The sequence below is a fragment of the Pempheris klunzingeri genome, chromosome 11 (genome assembly GCF_042242105.1).
Source record: "Pempheris klunzingeri isolate RE-2024b chromosome 11, fPemKlu1.hap1, whole genome shotgun sequence".
NCBI classification, from domain to species: domain Eukaryota; kingdom Metazoa; phylum Chordata; class Actinopteri; order Acropomatiformes; family Pempheridae; genus Pempheris; species Pempheris klunzingeri.
In genome coordinates this window covers 15,295,846-15,315,436 of record NC_092022.1, presented here as the reverse complement: position 1 = coordinate 15,315,436, position 19,591 = coordinate 15,295,846, and the positions used below count along the sequence as shown (strand labels likewise).

The 19,591-nt window shown below is 42.8% G+C and overlaps 1 protein-coding gene across 1 annotated transcript in view; it reads right to left on the bottom strand.

Annotated features, from left to right (window-relative positions):
* Positions 1–284: 284 nt before the first annotated feature.
* nkain4 (sodium/potassium transporting ATPase interacting 4) overlaps positions 285–19,591 on the bottom strand; it is a 40,410-nt gene continuing 21,103 nt past the window's right edge. Inside the window, exons 4-7 of the mRNA XM_070839956.1 lie at positions 17,931–18,131; positions 8,954–9,014; positions 1,344–1,428; positions 285–529 (exon numbers count right to left, since the gene is read on the bottom strand). Coding sequence (XP_070696057.1) covers positions 520–529; positions 1,344–1,428; positions 8,954–9,014; positions 17,931–18,131 — 357 coding nt within the window. The 3' untranslated portion in view covers positions 285–519. The remainder of the gene's footprint in view (positions 530–1,343; positions 1,429–8,953; positions 9,015–17,930; positions 18,132–19,591) is intronic.

The following is a 19,591-nucleotide window of genomic DNA, read 5'->3' as shown; positions in this document are numbered from 1 at the left end:
CCTCCAGCCAAGATCTGAGCCAAACCAGCAATAACATGCTAAATCACTGAGTCCTCTAAGACACAGTACCACAGACTGGGAATGCTGGGCAGTCCCTGATTACATACACAATCTATTTATATGCTGTACATGTTCTATACAGTCATGTTCTTGGAGAGGGTTAAACCATTATGGGCAGGTCACAGCAATGGGACTTCAGTACAAGAATTCAGAAAGAATACAGAATTCAGTACAAAGAAAATGATTGATATTTCCCTAAGCACACAATGTGAGACTTTGTTTCACTGTAATCCCCCCTTTCCCTGAACCCATCATCCCTCCCTGGAAAACAATGGACCCTAACTGAGAAGTGTTGGCTTTTCTGGGCAGCATACCAGTAAATGACATGTTTAAAGTACTGAAATCAAGAAGAGGAGGAATGTCTGGCGTGCCCCCTGTGCACTGGGATGTTTGTGTCAAAACAGCCGTTTTGTTTTCCGTGGGAACTTGCTGTGTCACCTCTCTGCTGGACTCTCCTATTTACGTAGACCTGTAGAGAACCGAAACATGGGCAGAAAGAGAAGAGAGTTAGAAGTTTATACACACACACACACACACTTCCCTGGATGAATTTCTCCAGGATATAACTCCCAGTAGATCGGGGAGACGAAAACCTTTTCCCTCCCATTAGAGACGGAGCTGATTAAACTGTCAAGATTCTAATAAAATATTCATTTCATGTTGGCAGAGAATTATTACATGACTTCCTAGGCTTATTGTTATTAAGTCCTCTGCACAACCCGATTGATTAATCTCATTTTTGACAGATTTTTGTATGTATTTCTGCGTGCCCCTGCGGTGCGGGAGAACGCATAGACACATAAACACAACAGTGCCATGAAAGGCCTTCATACTCCTAACAGCCCTCAGACAGGATGCAGCATGTTTCAGACAGAAGTTCACTCTCCAGACATGACTCAAACCTCCACGCAGATATTGAGCAAGCAACCATCTGTACAGTCACTACTGGCTTGTGTTGTTTTATAACCTCCTGGATCCTGATCAAATACTAAGAAACTCTGGAACAAGCGAGTGAGTTGGCCTTGAGTTGAGGTTGTTTTGTCAACTCAAAGATTAACAGTTGTTCTCATTAATGAACAGCTTCGGGGGGAAAATCAAGGAGCGTCACCTTGAAGAGTAAACAATTACACACAGGCAACAACTAGGTACAAAACAAACAGTGCATGCACCACAAAGCGATAATGAATAATGTGAATATTTACCTGCACCAGCACTTACAGGCACATTTAAAACACACAGGGACATTTACACACATGATGGCATGACAGCACATTCATACTTACAGGTACATGGGCTTTAAGAGGAGATGAGATGGTTTCTCATTGACATGGTAGAGTGGGAATGGGTCAAATCCACCAATAAAATCAACTGAAAACAAAGGATTAAATACATAAATTATGGAATAAATCAAAAGACAGACAATAACAGACACTGAAGTAAATAAAAAGACATGTATGATCAAAAAAAGGTGAATGAGAAATGAAATGGAAACAAAAGACCCAGTGGCAACGCATGTAATACAGGAACGTTGACAGGGAGGCAGCTGGCCAAAAAAGTATGTCTTTTTTTTTTTTGTTTTAACTTTGACAAATAAAATAAAAGCATCTCTGCTTAAACTTTTTTCATCTGTGCATCTGCCTGGAGCCGGAGGGAAAGCTCGGAAACAGGTGAAAGCTAGCCAGCTGTCAAAATATTGTAAGCCTTTTTATCGCTCAGGAACAGAGGTGACCTTCAGCCACCGGCCGAATGCTCAACCCTTTCTGTTTATTTTCTCACTTTAGAGTTCAGACTCCAGGCGAGGTGCAGACGAGCGAGCGAGTATTATGTCACACGGGAAAGAGAGCGACATGCTGCTAACCAAAGTGCTGCGTATTTCTCACAGATGCAGAGATATTATTGAGATGAAGGGAAAGGCTCGCGGCTCATGAGAGGGGACACAAAAGGCTGAGACGGGAGGGGAGAGGGGAGAAAGAGAGGGGTGGACGGGGTGCGTCATGCTTGTCGGGCTGACTGACAGGGGGCCAAAGAGATTAGGCTGCAGGAGTGCATGTGAAATAGGCCAGCAACTCCGGGAGCTCTGAGCCACCGTGAGCTGAGGAAAAGGAGAAACTGAGATTGAAGCTGATTTAGTGGAAAAAGACACCAAACAAATAGTGGATGATAGTTCAACAGGATGGAAAAAAAGGGGAAAAAAAGGCGATCTGTTACTTTCTGTGAACCAACAGCTGTGGGGGGAAACAGACACAAGTCAGCCATGGAAACTACTGTAAGGCCTAATCAGTTCCATCCTGATAAGAGGAGGCATTGGTGGTCTGCTGAATACTGATAGGTGGGCAGGATGAACGCAGAAAGCCACAGGGTGTTGTGGGGGGGGCGGCTGTCCCTTTCCTCTGACCCTGCCTTGGTTTACTGGGATTCTCCGTTTCATCTACACACACGCAAACACACACCTCTTCCCTGATCTTTTCTGTTCCAGTGATTTTCTCGTTATAAGCAGATGGGGATCCATCCCCTGCCATGATAAACTGTGCTGAGGAATACAGTTAGACGATAATGATGGCTGCCATTTTTAGACACACTAGGTTGGCCCATCTGATTTATCTGAAATATCATGACTACTGCTACTGGATGGATTGCTGTGAAATGTAGCACAGATATTCAAGGTCCCCAGAGGATGAATTATATGACTTTGGTAATCTCCTGACTTTTCGTCTACAAATAGGTCAAATTTTTGGTTCATGACAGGATACCTCGGAAATTAACAGCCAAATGCTAGTCATGTATCTTGTCACGAACTTACAGAAAAGCAATTCATAACTTCATAATTAGCACGGGAGATCACGGCTTATCCCCCATCTGAAAGCTCAGAATCTGAGCCTCAACAGGTGTAACAACCTGTTTAATCTAATTAAGATGTACTATGTGTCAAAAAATAAATTGTTGCACCTTATTAAGTACCATCTCCAACACTGTGCTCCATCCTTCCTACATACTGTACAGTGGAAGTCAGCCAGTTAATTGCATGACCTTTTTCGCATTAATCATTACACACATCGGGCTGGCCGTGACATTGAGGTGGATCTTCTATGCAGCTCACTAAACCCTGAAGTAAAACCATAGACTGTATAAAAGAAGTGGACGAAGCTACCATGACATCACCCATTTGTTTGTGGACTGCCGTTCTGAAGCCTTGAGTTCGCCATGTTGGCCATTGCCATCTTGGTTTTGAAACCAGAAGTGACATTCATTCTGCGAAGACCCTACCCTGATGCCCTGATTGGTTAGGATTGGGCACGACTCACCTCTGATTGGTTAGTGACAATGTAATTCTGCTCTAAAACCTACCCTGGTGGTCTATTTTCCTCTAAATGGGAAGTGAACATAATACTGTATTGAGGAAGACTTAAAAATAGTGCCTGAGACCATAAACTCATTAGGAAAGTGTTTACTCAGATAATAAATCAAATAAGAAGTGGGGTAATTTTCTCATAGACTTCCATACAATCGGCGAGTGAAGTCACACCTATGGACCATTAAAAAGAAATCGCCTCTTCAGGCCCTTAACGTCCACCTCTTACTTACAGTCTATGAGTGAAACTGAGCATTTTAGTTGATATCTTGTTGTAATGTAATCTGTTCTTTAAGCTTGTTCTGTAAACAGAAAACATCACAAAGCTGCACAGATGACTACTTCGCTAATATTTTGGCGTTTCAGCGAGGATGGCACACTTTTTTTTAAAAAAATGATCAGAGGACACCTGTGAAGATGGAAAACTTTCAACATGAAGCATATATACAATTTCTCTTCTCTAATGCGGATAGTCGCTTTGGAAACACAACTTGGCAGCTGATAAGCACATGTGATCCTTAAAGGAGTGAGCTCAGTTTCTTCTTCAAGAGAGAGAGAGAAGGAGCAAGCAGATTTTCACTTGTGTTGACGCATGCAAGAAATGAAAGGTATGTAGGTCAATAGTTAAGGCATCTATGTGGTGCCCCTAAACTAGCAGGGAGTAATGTAAGATGATTAAGTTTCAGTTAAAGTGGAAAGAGGTTGAAATCAGATGATCTGTACTGAACCAGGGTAGAAACAGACAGTCAGGCTACAGTATACTGCTGTATCTTCTGCTATGTGTGTGTATGCGTACAGTATGTGTGTGCAGGTTGCTGGCGAGCTGACAGTGAAATGAAACACAGGCACAGAGATAAAAGGAAAAAGACCAGGAGGGAAAAACAGGGATGGTGTGAGGAAGATCGAGAAAAACAAGGAGAGACAGGGCAGCGACAAAGACGGAGAGGGAGATAAAGGGCAGACAGATAGTTCAAGACTTCAGAGCCTGTCTATAAAGCTTTAAGTGGTGAGCTACAAGACACGGCTGTGGTCTCTCTCTCACTCTCTCTGTCTCACACACATACTCAGTACTTAAGGTCCCTCATAGTTGGTACCATTTCTGTCCTCACACACCAGTATACTCTGATTATTCTGCATATGAAAACTGTTTTTAAAGTTAATCATCGATGCAAAGAGGCAAAAAGTTCTGGCCAAAGACAGACCAGATGAACAAATGAATCTTAATGTAACAAATATAGAAAATTCTGCTTCTGTGTTTATTGCTTTGTGCATTATGAGTGACTGGATCTCTGCGTTAAACCCTCATTATTTGTGTCTTGACCACTGCAACTGACAACTTCCCATTTGTCATGTCCATTCTCAGTCATATATTCATGCATGCACTGACCCAATCATAATACCATGAGTATTATGATTGGGTCAGTGCATCCATACAACTTAATTCATACAATAAAGAACTCTCTTTAGAACTGAGAACTAGACAACAAAAAGGAGGTAAGTCATTGGACATGATAGTGAAAACAATACAGTGCATTTAGGTCGAACATACTGTAGTTTAAATACTGTAATACAACAAGGACGTACTCCTGCTGATTATGCGATTTACTTAAGACTGCACATATTGTGTTTACTAAATTTCCTCCTTCCAAGCTTTATCAAAATGCAGCCTAAAAGCTCCAAACGCCCACACAGGTCTTTTTAATTAGTCCGCCTGATTAGACCTGTAGTCATGTTGGGTGGAGCTCAGCTCAGACTTACACGATGCTACTAAGCTCTGCGTACTAATAAGAATGATAAAGGTGCGAGTTGTCACGCCACAACAAGCAGGTGCAACAAAATAAACAGGAGACTGAGGGAGCTGTCAATCAAGCCCTAATTAGGCAACATAAGCGAAAGCACTTGTGAGGCGTTCACTAAACAAATAAAAACAAGTTATTTGGTGTAAAAGTCTCATAATTGCTAAGACACTTTATTATTTTGCAAGCTGGGGATCATGAGATTCTCTTTCATGTTGATATACTCAGCAAAAATCACATAACCTGCATTTATATTGTATATTTATTACTATTTTCAAGAAAAACACCCTTTTTTAATTTGAAAAGGCCTTTTTCACGCTGGACTTTTTGACTTGTCATAGTTCCAGTAGGCCATGACAGTGAGCCAGCATGTGCAATACAAGGACCCTGAAACCAAAATGGAATTCAGCCATCATTCATTCTGTTGTTTAAACCTTTGCCTTTCCTACTGTGGCATGTCAAAATCCAACAAAAAAACATTTCAGTTCTTTGAATGCTCTACTTGCCAAATGAAACAAAAACAGGGTGAGGCTATTTCAATGTTTGGACCTTTTCGCTCCTTTTAAACCTGAGTGTACGCTGCCACCTAGACATCCATCCATCCATCCATCCCTCCAGTTTCTCTGTCTGCTGTGGAGGATTTTCTGGGTATGTGACTCAGCACAGAGCGCGGCAGCATAATTAGCAGACATGCTAAAGCGAGCTTATCCCAGCGCTAGGCTTCTAACTCCATGACCTACTTTACAAAGAGGATTTTCCCCACCACTCACTCTGTCAGTGTGTCTGCACACCACCGATAACCCTGTGTAACAAATTCACACAAATACAGACGCCTACACGACAACAGTTACTCACGCACAGTCAGGTGAACGCACACAGACACACACACACACACACACACACACACTTATACATGCGATGTATAGGTACGTGTGACTGTACATACGCACATGCGCTAATAAAGTGGCAGAGGAAGAGAGGAAGTCACCAAAAAGGAGAGCGCACACACACACACACACACACACACACTACAAGTAATGGAGCCTGAAAACCATGTCAAACCCTGAGCTGATGGTATATGATGCCTGTTATTCTGCCCATTGTGTCTTCTTGGCTTCTTGCTGGTGTGTGTGTGTGTATGTGCACGAGTGTGTTTCATTCCACTTTTCTCTATGTGAGCCTGAGCACTCAAACCTAACTCACCCGTCTCCCTGGAGAGTGAGAGAGTGCTCGGCGTGAGAGGCATTCCTGTCTTATCTCCTTATTCGTGAAAAGCTCATCTTGTCTCATGTTGTTTGTTCCTTCATATTGCCCCAACTCCTTTCTCCCTCCTCGACTTGCTGCTGACAGACACCTCCCTCTGCTCCCGTTGTGTTCTTCTCTTCCCATCCCTCCCCACTCTCTCTTCCCTCTCTTTGCGTTTCTCCTGAGGATTTATTCTACCTTTCCTCACTTGGCGAGACGCAATGAACTGAGGAAGTTATTGACCAGCAAGGCGCTTAATGAGGCGGATACAACGAGTGACCAGAGGCTTCTAACTTTTTACAAGCACACCTCATTAAAGCTCGAAAGCCGGAGATGAGAAAGGAGAGAGAGAGAGAGAGAGAGAGAGAGAGAGCGAAGATTCCTTAAACACACTAAAATTGGAGTCTGACACATGATTATTCCATCTACCTGAGAAGAAACTGGGAAGACAAATAAAGCATACCAGGGAGAAGTAAAAGTTCTAAGTAGGAGGAGAGATACAGAGACAGCCAGGCAGAAATTTGCTTTAATCTACACATCAAAAAAGAGGGGAAAATGAGAGTGGCAAAGTGCCTTAGCTGGTTTTTGTGTTGCTATGAATGTGTGTGTGTGTGTGTGTGTGTGTGTGTGTGTGTCTAATCACCTGTGTCTCTATGAACAAATATGCGTGTGTGTGTGTGTGTGTGTGTGTGTGTGTGTGTGGCTGTGTGCAGGGCTGATTATAATAACAAAGAGGTTGAAGTTGGAAGCGATGTAGCCGCGTTTTACTCCAGCACAGCCTGGATCAGAGAAGAACAACCAGATAATTAAACCCAATAAAAATTTCACCATGTTCTGTTTTCACCCTGAGCCTTTTGTAGCCAACCTTTCTTTCCTTCTTTGTTATTTTTATGTCTGTTTTTGAGTGTGCATGACTGTCCGCACTGAGCTTAAACAAACGATCTGTGGCAACAGTCCGCACGGGGAATGGAAGAAGCAACAAAACAAAGGGAAAAACAAAAGGAAAAGTCGTTGAGGTTGGAAAGTTGAGGGCTTTTTGAGTTGACACGGCTGCTGCAGAAATGGTATTGCCCTCCAGGGATTACTTAAGGGTGACTGTTGATTAAGTGGTACTGCCCAGAGCTGGGGGGTGAAGGGGAGCGAGTGGTGATGCTAACCACTCACAGCCAGTGAATCTCTGGTATGTGACCATCAAAGAACTGCATGGACTTCTGCATCCCTGGTCTGCACAGAAACCACATCAGAATTCCCCTAAATTACAGGAGTCTGGTGTTCAAGATGTAATTAGTGCACATGTGCATGTAGCGCTTTGTTCATTATGTTGTTTTCAAATCAAATTAGAGTTGGGGTGTCAAAAGGGACTGACATGATTACACCCAGCCTCCATTTAATCTTAGCTAATCCTCACAGAGAGAGCTTGTTCATTCAGCCATCTGATTTCAAAGCATTTTCTCAAATTTGCGAGGCCAAAACATGTAAAGACAGATTCTCACGCATGTTGGCATCATGATGCACCCTGAAGAGTTGCTGCAGCACTAATCAGATATTTATGACTCCCACTGACCCTTAGATCAAATGTTTCCTGCCCTCTGATTGGCTAACCTTCAGCAGGACCTCTGACCTGCTGCCTATGAGGTCACAGCAGCTGGGTAATTTATCACAAGTGTCCATCTCAGGTTTCACCTTCTCTTATGACTCATTTAATGATCCCCCGTTGTCTTTTCCCACATCCTTTTCTAACTCTGCCTGCTTCTTGCATGACAGGAAAAGAATGAGAGTCAAGGCTAACTCTTGCCCTCATCTGACTCCATATTAAAGTTTTAACACAAACCAATATTGAGATAACACTCTGTGAAACCACTTCAGAGGAAGGATGTACATGTTTGACTAAAGACGAGCATGAGAAGGGAAGGTGTGTGTGTGTGTGTGTGTGTTTGTGAAGAGAGTGGGGGAGGTGCAATCCTGCTGCATTAACACACCCACCCAAGCCAGGCAACAGACAGCTGGAGCGACAAACAAGGGGTGCATGGAGAGATGAAAGTAAGAAAAGTGGAAGCCAGAGTACATTAAAGGCAGCGAATAACAGGTTTACAACAACAGACAGGACCGCACAGACTGACGAAGAGGAGAAATGAGGCAACAAGCATTCTTGTGAAAGAGAAAGGAAAAGAATGGGCCAAAGGAGGTCTAGAGAGGGAACACATGGCTGCTTTGGTTCTGGAGGGAGAGGGAGAGGGCCCAGCTGGCGTGAGGAAGGAGAGAGGAAGGAGGAAGGGGAGATCTGGAGCGGTGATAGTGTGGGGTGGGATAGGGAGAGAGGGAGATGAAGAAAGATGAAGTTCTGTCCTCAACTCGGGTGTTTTCCATCTCATCTGGGTGAGTGGGTCTGGGTGTGATTTATGGTTTGTTGCAATGCTCTGTTTTAAGAATGGTTGTGTGTGTGTGTGTGTGTGTGTGTGTGTGTGTGTGTGTGTGTGTATAAGGGTGAGGTCAAACGACTTACAGCTGTCCTCCTCCTCGGTGATAGCGCTGACAACATAGCAGGCGTACACGAAGCCCAGGAGCTGTGAACACACAAGCAAACAAGAGAGGTTGGACTCCACAGAGATGGCAGTGTGCAGATGATATACAGATGTGTGTTTGCTTTGATGAACAAAAAGATAATACAGAACATCTGGAAAAGGACGAGCTTTGTGAGGATGCAGCCTCGATCTGAGAAATGGTGGTTGTGCATTCTTAGGAATTCACCAGTGGGCAGATGGTGCAACACTGTGCAAAGCACAACACTTGAGCTGAAACGATGTGATTATTATATGATAGAAAATCGACTGATAGCAATTTTAATAATTAGTAATAATAAGTAATAATTTCAGACATTTATCAAGGATAGTTCGTGGGTGACTGTCAAGCGAAAAAATTACAGGTTCCAGCTTTTTAAATGAGAATATTTTCTGCTTCAATGTCTTTGATGTTCTGGAAAATTTTGATGGACATTTTTAACTATTTTCAGACATTTTATAGACAGAACACAAGATGGTCGGAAAAGTAACAATCAAAAATAAAGATAATTGTTAGTTGCAGCCTTGAATTCAATATTTTTCTAATGGGAATGGATCAAAAACCATGTGTAATGTTAGAGAGGACAGCCGCAGAGATCACTTGAATTTGCAGCTCACTCAACTCCAGAGCTTTATTGCATCTTACAACTCTCTTTTGGTTTTCCAAACGGCAACTTTACTATTTTGGTTCAGTCTCATCACTGTCAGCATCGTCATTTTCAGCCCCAGCAGGTAGCTGTTTTGACAGACACAAAACCCTCTAAAAACCCTCTTCATGCTACCTGCCCAGCACCACATGGCAGGCACAAAAAGCAGGCAACTAGCTGGTGAGCATAGAGGAGCATTTAGCTGGTACAGAACCAGATATTTCCCTCAAGAGTGGGTTGAGGCCAAAATCAGAGCTGAAAAGAGAGTCAGTATTGGACTTACATACATCCAGATACAAGGACTCTGAATGTGTAAAGACGCAGCTGTTAGCCACACCAACTTAAAAGGTGTCGGCGTTGTGTTCACAACTCTCTGTAACTATCTGTGTTGGCAATGGTTTCGGAGTTGACAGGGCTTCTGGAGTGTACATACAGTAGTTGCTTATGTGCACAAACACACCAGAAAGCAACAGAGCATAGTGCTGAGAATAGCCTGTGGAACTGGCAGATGGCTGTCATCGACTCTGAAACAGACACAGTGAGAGACAGACACCGAGAGACAGTCTCTCTCCACCCAGCCATCCATCCATCATTTGGCACTCTTCCATGCCAATTAAAACAGCGTCGGGCACGCTGCCCTCCTCACACACTGGGTACACAAACACAAAACCCAAGGGGGGGACTGCCTGTGTGTGATGCTGGCTATTTATATAACATTCATTCAACTTATAACTTCACTTGGCCTATGTAATTTAACAGAAACAAAGATGACGTGCAGTTTGCCGCTCTTTCATCTCTACCGTTTGGATTTTATACCATTCTTCATACTCATAGTACATTTGGTCTTTACTGAACTGTACCCAGATGTAGATTAAATCTTTTATTTATGAATGATACTCAGGTGTAGTGTCAAGTTGAAAAGGGAATAGGTCTGTCTCTGCGTGGGCATGGTGAAATACATAACTCTCCACTCCGCTTCTCTCTCACTCGGCTTTTTCTCTCTAGTATCTAATTGCTGGTCTCACCCTATCTATTACAGCGGTGGTGAAATGGAGGTGAATTAGCATATGTAAAGCCAGTGTCAAACACAAGATGGTGTTAACAGCAGGGAGCACACCCGGTTTTCAACTGCATTGTCTACGAGTGTGTGTTTGCTCGTGTGCGTTTTTCCGGTGAAAGTGCGCATTTGTATGAGTTAATATCTATGCGCAAGTGCAAATTTGTGACATTTCATGAAGGGCTCGACTGTGGTCTGAGATTGAGTCAAAAATAGTACAGCCAACATGTGACAGCAGAGGAGGCTTGAGACTGAGAATAGTGAGGAGTGTTTGTGTAGCATATATACAGATGGGTGGCAAATTAAACCTCAGCAGTAAGTGTATTAGTAAGGTGCTGATCCATCACAAGCTGCCAGACGAGCCTTAATGTGCCTCGTCATAGATTTTTCTAATTCTCCGGAGCTCAACTGGACACAGACACCAGTCTTCAAAAAGATTCTCTAAACTGGTGTTGATGTAGGAACTGGGAAAAAAGGAAGGGTTGTCCAAAAAGGATTAACATGGAGGTATTTTTTGCTGTAATGTTGTCGTCATAATATGGCAACACAAATGCAAATGTTGGCAAACATTACAAATATGGTGAAACAGGACCTGCTTTGCATTTCAACATCTGTCTGGTACCTGAAACCACACACCCACACAGCCTCTTGATTTTTTGTGCTATCTAGTTTGAACACTCATGAACACTAAAATCTAAATCTAAAATCTCCTTCAGGTGTTCATATGACAGCATAGCATATGATTCACATCATTTCTCCACTCATCAAACCGTTGAGTGACCCCCCCACACCTTGTGGAGGCATCTGCTTTCCTTTTGTTTAATTTATTGAGGATTTTAATTTGTTACCTGTCTGTATCTATTAATGCATGTGTGACAAAGACAGCGAGAAAGGAGAGGAGGAAAGAGTGAAGCTCTCATTTCCTTCAGATGTTTTCATCAAAGAAATGACAGGAGCAATAAAAAGTCAGCTGTAAATCTAAAAGATGTGCCATCGCCCTGAGGATAAATAAACCACACAAGGCGACTGGCATACTGTAGCTACTTTAGCCTCACTGCACGCTCATGAATAGCAGTCATGAACAGACAAATCCAACACAGCAGAAATTTCATGAAATTGAGTACCTTTAATCAGTAAATGCCAAATCTTGGGAGTGCAACCGTCACTGCTCAGTAATGGGAAATTACCACCATTTCTCACTTCTCTACCGCTATCTGCTGACAGGGAAAAAGTTCCACCATGAGTTGATTTTAAACCACTTTGTCTTCCAGTTTTTCGTTTCTATGGCTTCGGTACATTTTGTGTGAAGTACAGGGAGCCAATAAGATCAGAGAAGTGAACACTTGGTGGCGTTTTGCTGGAGGCATTGCTGATCTTAGCCAATATAGGTCAGTGTCCTCAATAATAAGTGACAACTCCACTTATATATCCTTGCATATTAAATGGCCTTAAATCACGCTCATAACTCCACACACACACATAGACACACACATACAGTCTTCTCTGACTTCCTCCTGTCACTTCTGGAGTTCAGGGATCATTTTTGAGAGTAATGTCAAATTAATTAAGCTCATAAAGCCCCCGCATGTCCTCTGAGGCTCAATCTCAGTCTGTCTGTGAGGACGTGCCAGACTAAAGCAAACTCATTTAACTGTCAATCTTTTTTTTGTTTTGTTTTTTTGCACTCTTTCTTAATGTTAGTCACTTTCTTAACATAGTTCTCAACATCCCTGTCACTCCACAATCTGCAAATCTCCTCTGTCATCTTTTCTCTCCACCTCTCTGTGTCCTATTGTTTGCCCAACAGTGAGCGCCGCCCTCCTCTCTGTTCTCTCCCTCCGCTCTGCAGGTTGTTGAGCATTGACCTGTGATCTGAACAATTGACAGAAGGAAGCAAGAATTTATAAAAATGGGCACTAAACGTTCAATGCAAGAAGTGGGGACACATCAGAAGAAAAACTTTTACTACGTTCTATGTTGTAGGGGAAACTAAAAGAGGTATTTGTGATAGTTCAGCATTATCTGTATTTCTTCTCTCTGATAATGAGGGGCAAAAAGAAGTTCAAGGCTCAGTTATTCATGTGTGCGTGCGTGTGTGTGTGCGTGTGTGTGTGTGGGTGGTGAGAAGAAGGCCAGCTGCGGGTATAGAAGAGAAGGTTACTTGTATTTGCATAAGCTAATGAAGGTCGGGCTTTTACTGCATGTGCCATTCCAGAAAGACACATAACTGCCTCAGACAATGCTCACTTACTTTATAAACATCGGTCCACTAGATGTGAATCTATTTCATGATTAGAGGCTTGTACCCCTCTCAGTTACAACTATGATAAATCAGGTTTACAGTTAATCATCTGGATATGTACATAAGCCAAAAACAACACCCTACAGGCCTTTTGAGTCTCTCCATTTAAGATTGTATCCACATAGTCTTGAATGATCAGTTCACTGATTAATTGTCCCATTAAATGTATCAATAAGACTAAGAGTACAATGCTCATACCCCTGTGAGCCTGCACAACAGCACTTTTAGCTAGATGCCAACTTGCATAATGCTACCATGCTCACAAATAAAATGCTAACTAAGCAGGTATAATGGACCTCAAGGTGACGCTGGATGAAAAGTGACAGGATCACCAAAGTCATTAGGATAAATTGTTCTGTTAAAGTTCTGTGCCAATCACTCTGGTAGATTTGAGATATTTCACAGGATGGGTGAAAAATTTGACCTGCTGGTGGCGCTAGAGGAAAAGTCAGGGATTCGCCAAAGTCAGTGGGATTCATCCTCTGGAGACCACGAATGTCTGTGCAAAATCTCATGGCAATCCATCATTCAGTTTTTGAGATACTTCTGCCATGACCAAAGTGGTGGATTGGCTGACTGACAGATGGATATTGTCATACAGCTAGCATGACCAAAAATGCCAAACACTTGCTGAATTTGCTGTTAATCTGTTTCATATCAATGTTCAACTAATTCTCTTTGACCAGCTGGTTAGACAAAACATACCATTTAAAGAAATTTTGATGGGCATTTTTTCGGCATTTTCAGAAATTTTATAGACGACTTTTTTTTAGCATTCTGAATTCATGTGAATTTAGAGATACGTCCTCCTTACAGACGACTGGCTGTCGTCACACTGTGTGTGCAGTGATGGATATCTGAGTCGATCTACAAGCTAATTAACACACTATTGATTGTGGCTCGGTGTCGGAGGGAAATTCAGTGTACTATAATGAAAGGAATTTGTAGGTAAAATATATCACATGGGAGAGAGGAAGAGGAGAAAGGGGGAGACAAGGTGTGTGCAGATGTCATTTAGGTTAATTACACAGGACTTTCAGCCTGACAATAAGGCGATGGCTTCTCGGCAGAAAATTAGATGTGTGTGTTTGTGTGTGGGCAGCTGCATGTTTAATGACAAAACATGATGAGATAGGGACTGCAGAGACCACATCCACCTGTTCTTTTCTACCAACCCCCTCTCCAAATGTGCGCGCGCACACACACACACACACAGATCTATACAGCTTACATAGGACCACATGGGGTTGTTAAGTGTCTGTGCTGCTGATTTGCATCTTCCACATGAAGTAAGTGCAAATAACAGCCTGCTGATGTCTAAAAACACAACACACAGGCACAAGAGGCTTCCCATGCAGAAACACAAGCTGTAGGGACAAAAGAAAACACTGCGGCCCCATACAGAAGATTTTAGATGGGGTCTGATTTAGTGCGGAGGAGACGAATGGGGCTCTCTGGACAAAGAAACAAATGGACAGAAGGTGAGAAAGACAGGTAAATAAAGCAACCAGTATACACTCAGCAAGCAAAAAGAAAATCAAGCATGCCTAGAGAAGCTTTACTCCTTTAATCTTGCTTGTTTTTCACTTCCAAGTTCTCCTCTGTTCCCGCTTCCTCTTGCCTCCTCTTAGAAGTTTAAAAAGACCAAATATGAGAGTAAAATTAATCTGAGGAAAATCCATTTCCCTGCAAAACAGATTAACAATTAAAGCTCTTGGCAGAGACAGCCTTTGAAGTATAATGGCGGGCAGTCATGTTTTCATGTCGTACTCCGAGTAGCCCGACACAATATTCAGTGGCCCGCTGGAGACTAATTCTCTCCTCTGGTCTTGAGGTCTTTATCTTCTCCCTGTTTTTGGCAGCAGCCAGCAGACCTAATAACTGCTCTCTACTGCATCATAAGTCTTTTAATCCTGAGATCTTTATAATCCTTTACAGCAGATGCTGTAAAACTTCCAGTGCAGTTACAATGCAATGTCAGCGCTGACATATTGCAGATGCTATTATTATATAAGACAATGCATGGCCATTTGCTGATTCTGGGCAAATTATCAGACTTCAAATACGAGCAAGTCAAAGATCCCTCCAGTTGGCTCCTCGTGCAGCATACACACAAATAACAAAATTCATATTCAATACAGTAGTTGTTCAGCAGCTCAGTGAGAGTTTGATAACACAACATAGACTACTGGACTTATCCGAGCAAGCACAAAGACGTTTTGGAAGAGTGAGAGAGCGGGGGGATGCTGTCTTAATGCCAAAGAACTGAGTGAAGCTGAACACACACCAAACCCAGTAGGGAAGCACAGCCCCGAGTGGTAATCACAGGGGTCATTCCACGTCAGACTGCTAAGGGGACCCCTCTAATCAACCAGGGACTTTGTCCTCCACACTACTGTGGCGTTGAATAAGCTGCACTTTAGTACACTATCATGGCAGAACCATCTCAGCTCCAGAGGAAACTACAGAAGGTGCACAACAGAGATTGAGTGAGAAATGTAGGGAGAAAGAGGAGTGCATTGTCATTTTTGTCAAATTGGTGGAAATTTGATCGACATCAAGGTCAAACAGTGTGAGATCTGGGCAGGAAAGGGAGACAGGAAGACAGACAGAGTGGAGAGATTGTGAGGGGGGAAAATAGATTTTAAAAAAAAAGAGGAAATGAGCAATGGAACGAGAGAATGACGCAGGCTGCCGTTCCTCCCATTATTAACTTCCACACAGTCCTCCCAATGCAGGTTCCCAGGGAATAGAGAGGCAACAGAAGAAAGCATTGCCTGTGGCAGCAATAACCTAGCTAAATGATATGATATCGGTGGTGTGTGTGTGTGTGTGTGTGTGTGTGTGTGTGTGTGTGTGTGCATGAGAGAGCACTTTCTTTGGCTGTTTTATGAGAAGCTCAGCAGCTCTGACAAGCCCTTGACATCTCTTACTACTCACTTTAGTGTGCAAGAGTTATGTCTACAGATGTAAACTGAATATCACATCTTGCACAGTTTTTCTTCTTCTGTCTCATACCTTTCTTCCTAACTACCCTCCGTCTCAACGGAGATATTTTCTCAGACTCAACTGTTTTATTTAACAGTGAAGGCGGTGCACAAGAGCAGCAGCAGACCAGATGATGGTAGGATGGAGAGAGGAAAAAAGTGCATGTTGATTTTCCGCTGACTACATTGACAGGGAAATCAGTCATTGTTATTACAGTGGTAGAAAACCAAAGCCATTCAATAGTGATATGGGTTGGGTGAGTTGGGTTTCAGTGAGTGCAACAACGAATAGTGTAGGATAAAGGCAGAGATGCAGCAAAATATTTCCCTCAGTGATGAATCAATGAATAATACATAACCCTGGTTTGAAAAGGTTGCCTCCACTTCAAGCTCATCCTTTAAACTTTGAAGTTACTTTTTGGCTGAATATAGCTTGAAGCAGCAATAAGCAACAACACAGGGATGACTTAACCAAATCTAAAACTTCACTTCTGAATGGCCTCCTTCTCGTGTTGAATCTGAGCACACAGATGACAGTGATGCCTCCATTACTAGCCAATGGATCCACATTTTTCATCTTAATGAAACACGCTCCTTGGAGCCCAAACTAAATATTTAATGGCCTCTCATGGCAACCTTGAAACCCCTCTAACAAAGACAAAGGGACACCCCACTTTCTCCCTATTCTTTTCATTCGTCCATTCAGCCCTCTCTTTCTGTCTAGCCCTCTCTTCTAGCACAGAGGAAACATTAACACAAGTCTCAAAGATATCTCAAAGGACTCCATTTTCCTTAGCAGAGCTCTCCTTTTAGCCTGACAGGAAGTAGGGATACAAGGAAAACGATGCCGTTTGTGACGTTGGGATTTCAGTACCAATTTCCCTGCTCCTCACGGGAGCTGTCCCCACTGAGATGCCAATGAATGCTTGGTTGGACAATACCGTGTAAAAATACAGGCAAGAGGTGTAGCCATCTCATAGGGAGGAGCCCATATGAGGTGAGGAATAAACCAATTCACAACCTATAGTGCTAGGAGTAATGAGGTTCAGTGAGAGAGCTGGGGCTATAAAGTGAGGTCAGCCATTTTATTACCTTTCTCCATGGGGGCGATGGGAAGAATGGTACAATCTAGTGCTTCTCAACACTGGCTCCCTCTGCTAGCTTTCTCATCTGCCGTGTAGTTAACCGCATTCATTGTGCTCTCTCAGGTGTAAATTAGCTCAAGATGAGATGGTAAGAATGAAAACCAACAGGACTATGAAAACCACTGAAGGCTGATGAGGCTGCTGGATATTAGCGCTCTCTTTCTCTCTTTCATCTTCTGCCACCATTAAATTCACTCCACCTGTATGAATGTGACAATGAGCGTGAAAAATAGGTGTGAGTGTGTTTACGCGCATTCGCAACGGAGTCAAAGTGTGCATAAATGAATTCTGCTGAGAGTGCATGTGTATAACATGCATGTCTGAACCCAGTGCCTGCTGTGCTGGCGCAGGAGCACAGGAGTGTCCTGGCCCCTGTCCAGGTAGGAGGTTCGCCAGTCATACATGAGTGTGTGTAAAGCTGTATAAGGAGTACAATAACAGTCCTTCCAGTATTTGAGTAACCTGTTAGCAGCTGGCAGGTCTGACTCTCAGCCAGACAAAACAACAGATCAATTTTTCATTCAGCGACCGGGGCAGAGGAAGGGAGGCTGAGATAGACAAAATAACCGACCGCTGTAACTATATTGAGAAAAGTACTTGAAGGGAAACAAAAACATGACATTCTTTTCTATCGCGTTCACCTTTCATACACATGAATCCCATGGTGAGTGAAGTTGCTGCTGTTGTTGAGTGTATAATATGATGAGTACATGTGACATGGGACATATCTGCATGGGAATATGTCAGTGCTAGAGCCACGTGTGGACTGATAAGTTGTACTCACAGCAACAAGAATCTGTGTGCCGCTATGCACAACCTCTATGTACTGGTAGTCCATGAGGCAGCCCATGACAGTGATGTAGGAGTGGCTCTCTGTGGTGCGGACCCCTGGAGTCTGCGGCATCTCTCTCCTCACACAGCCCGGCCCATGTTCACTCCACCAAGAGTGATGGGCTGAGATGTTAAATGTCAGCAGGTCGCTGTCCTGAAAGGAGGAAAGAAAACATGAATTTCTTTGCTTGGGTTCAATACTTATGATGTACATTCATTTATTCTTTGTGAGAAAGCCACAGCTGAATCACCGTAGAGCTTATTTATGGCCACCTGCGGTAGATGTTGGATGTTTTCGTTTACGGCTGTTCTCTTTTGCTCAAATGGCTGGCTCATCCCATTACAAACAAGACTATACAGCAATGCAAGCAGCTGTGCGAGACTGTACTTAGGCATAGTGGTGCTTTGAGTTAAACATCAGCATGCTAACATGCTCCAAATGACTATGCTAACATTGTGATGGTAAGCAGGCATAATGTTTAGCATTTTCACCATCTTACATTAGTGTGCTAGTATGATACCATCAAGTTAAGTAGCACTGAAGCACTAAACACAAATTACAGCTGAGGCTGATGGGAATGTCATTAGCCTTGCAGGCATTTGGCCATAAGCCAAAAGTGTTGGACAAATCTTGACCATCATGGTGATGCATGGTGAGGAAAAGTCATCATAATTCATCCAACTGAGGACATCAGATAGTTAGATGAATGTTGAGAAGCTATAACTAGCAAAGCATGTAGCCTTGGTTTTTTATTTGCCAAGTTTTTGATGATTGTCTTTAAGATTTCTGCTGTCACCCCTATATAATTTTGGTTGGTTGATGGAATGCTGTTTGTGCTGCTTAAAATGTTGAAAAATTACATCTAATTCAAAACAAGCACTACACCTTTACAGAGACAAAGCGTCTGTCTTTCAGGATAATCCACAGCACTCACAGTCAACAGTTTTCTTTGGAACTACTTTCTGGTGAATAAATAAGCCCTATTAAAACAGCTGACAGTGTGTTTTGTGGTTTATCCAAGATAACAGGGAAGCGGTTTCAGGAAAGAGATGTTGCTGTTGATGTTGGTTTTTCAGTGCTGTGAGCACTCCCAATGCGACTTCATTCACCTCCGCTGAATTGGGTTGGAGGCAGAACTCTCAGTAAACTGATATCTCAAAACCCAGCAAATAAAATCAAAACTATCTGCATGGCTGGATACTAGTGGAGCTATAGTACATGTCAATAAAATATAATAGATTTTTTTTTTTACTTGCCTGAAGCCCATGAGTCTTATGCATACAAAGAATACAACTATATGAACCTTAGTCAGTCTGAGGCCACAGACTTGCTGCTTGCAGACATAAGTTTCACAACTTCTTAAACTGTACCACATTATTACCACAACTTTTACATCCAGCATTTTATACTTGTAGCCCTTGTACACCGTGGCGATGTTTAATTTTGCACATAGCCATATGAGCCCACACATACAGACGTACAGACGCTAACACCAATCAATACCCCAATACAGCAATCTATCTCCGCATCTGCCCCCCAGTGACAAGACATGCATTATTAACAGAGCCAAGTGCTGTCAGGAAGCATCTCTGATTCCTATCCACCCCCACTCA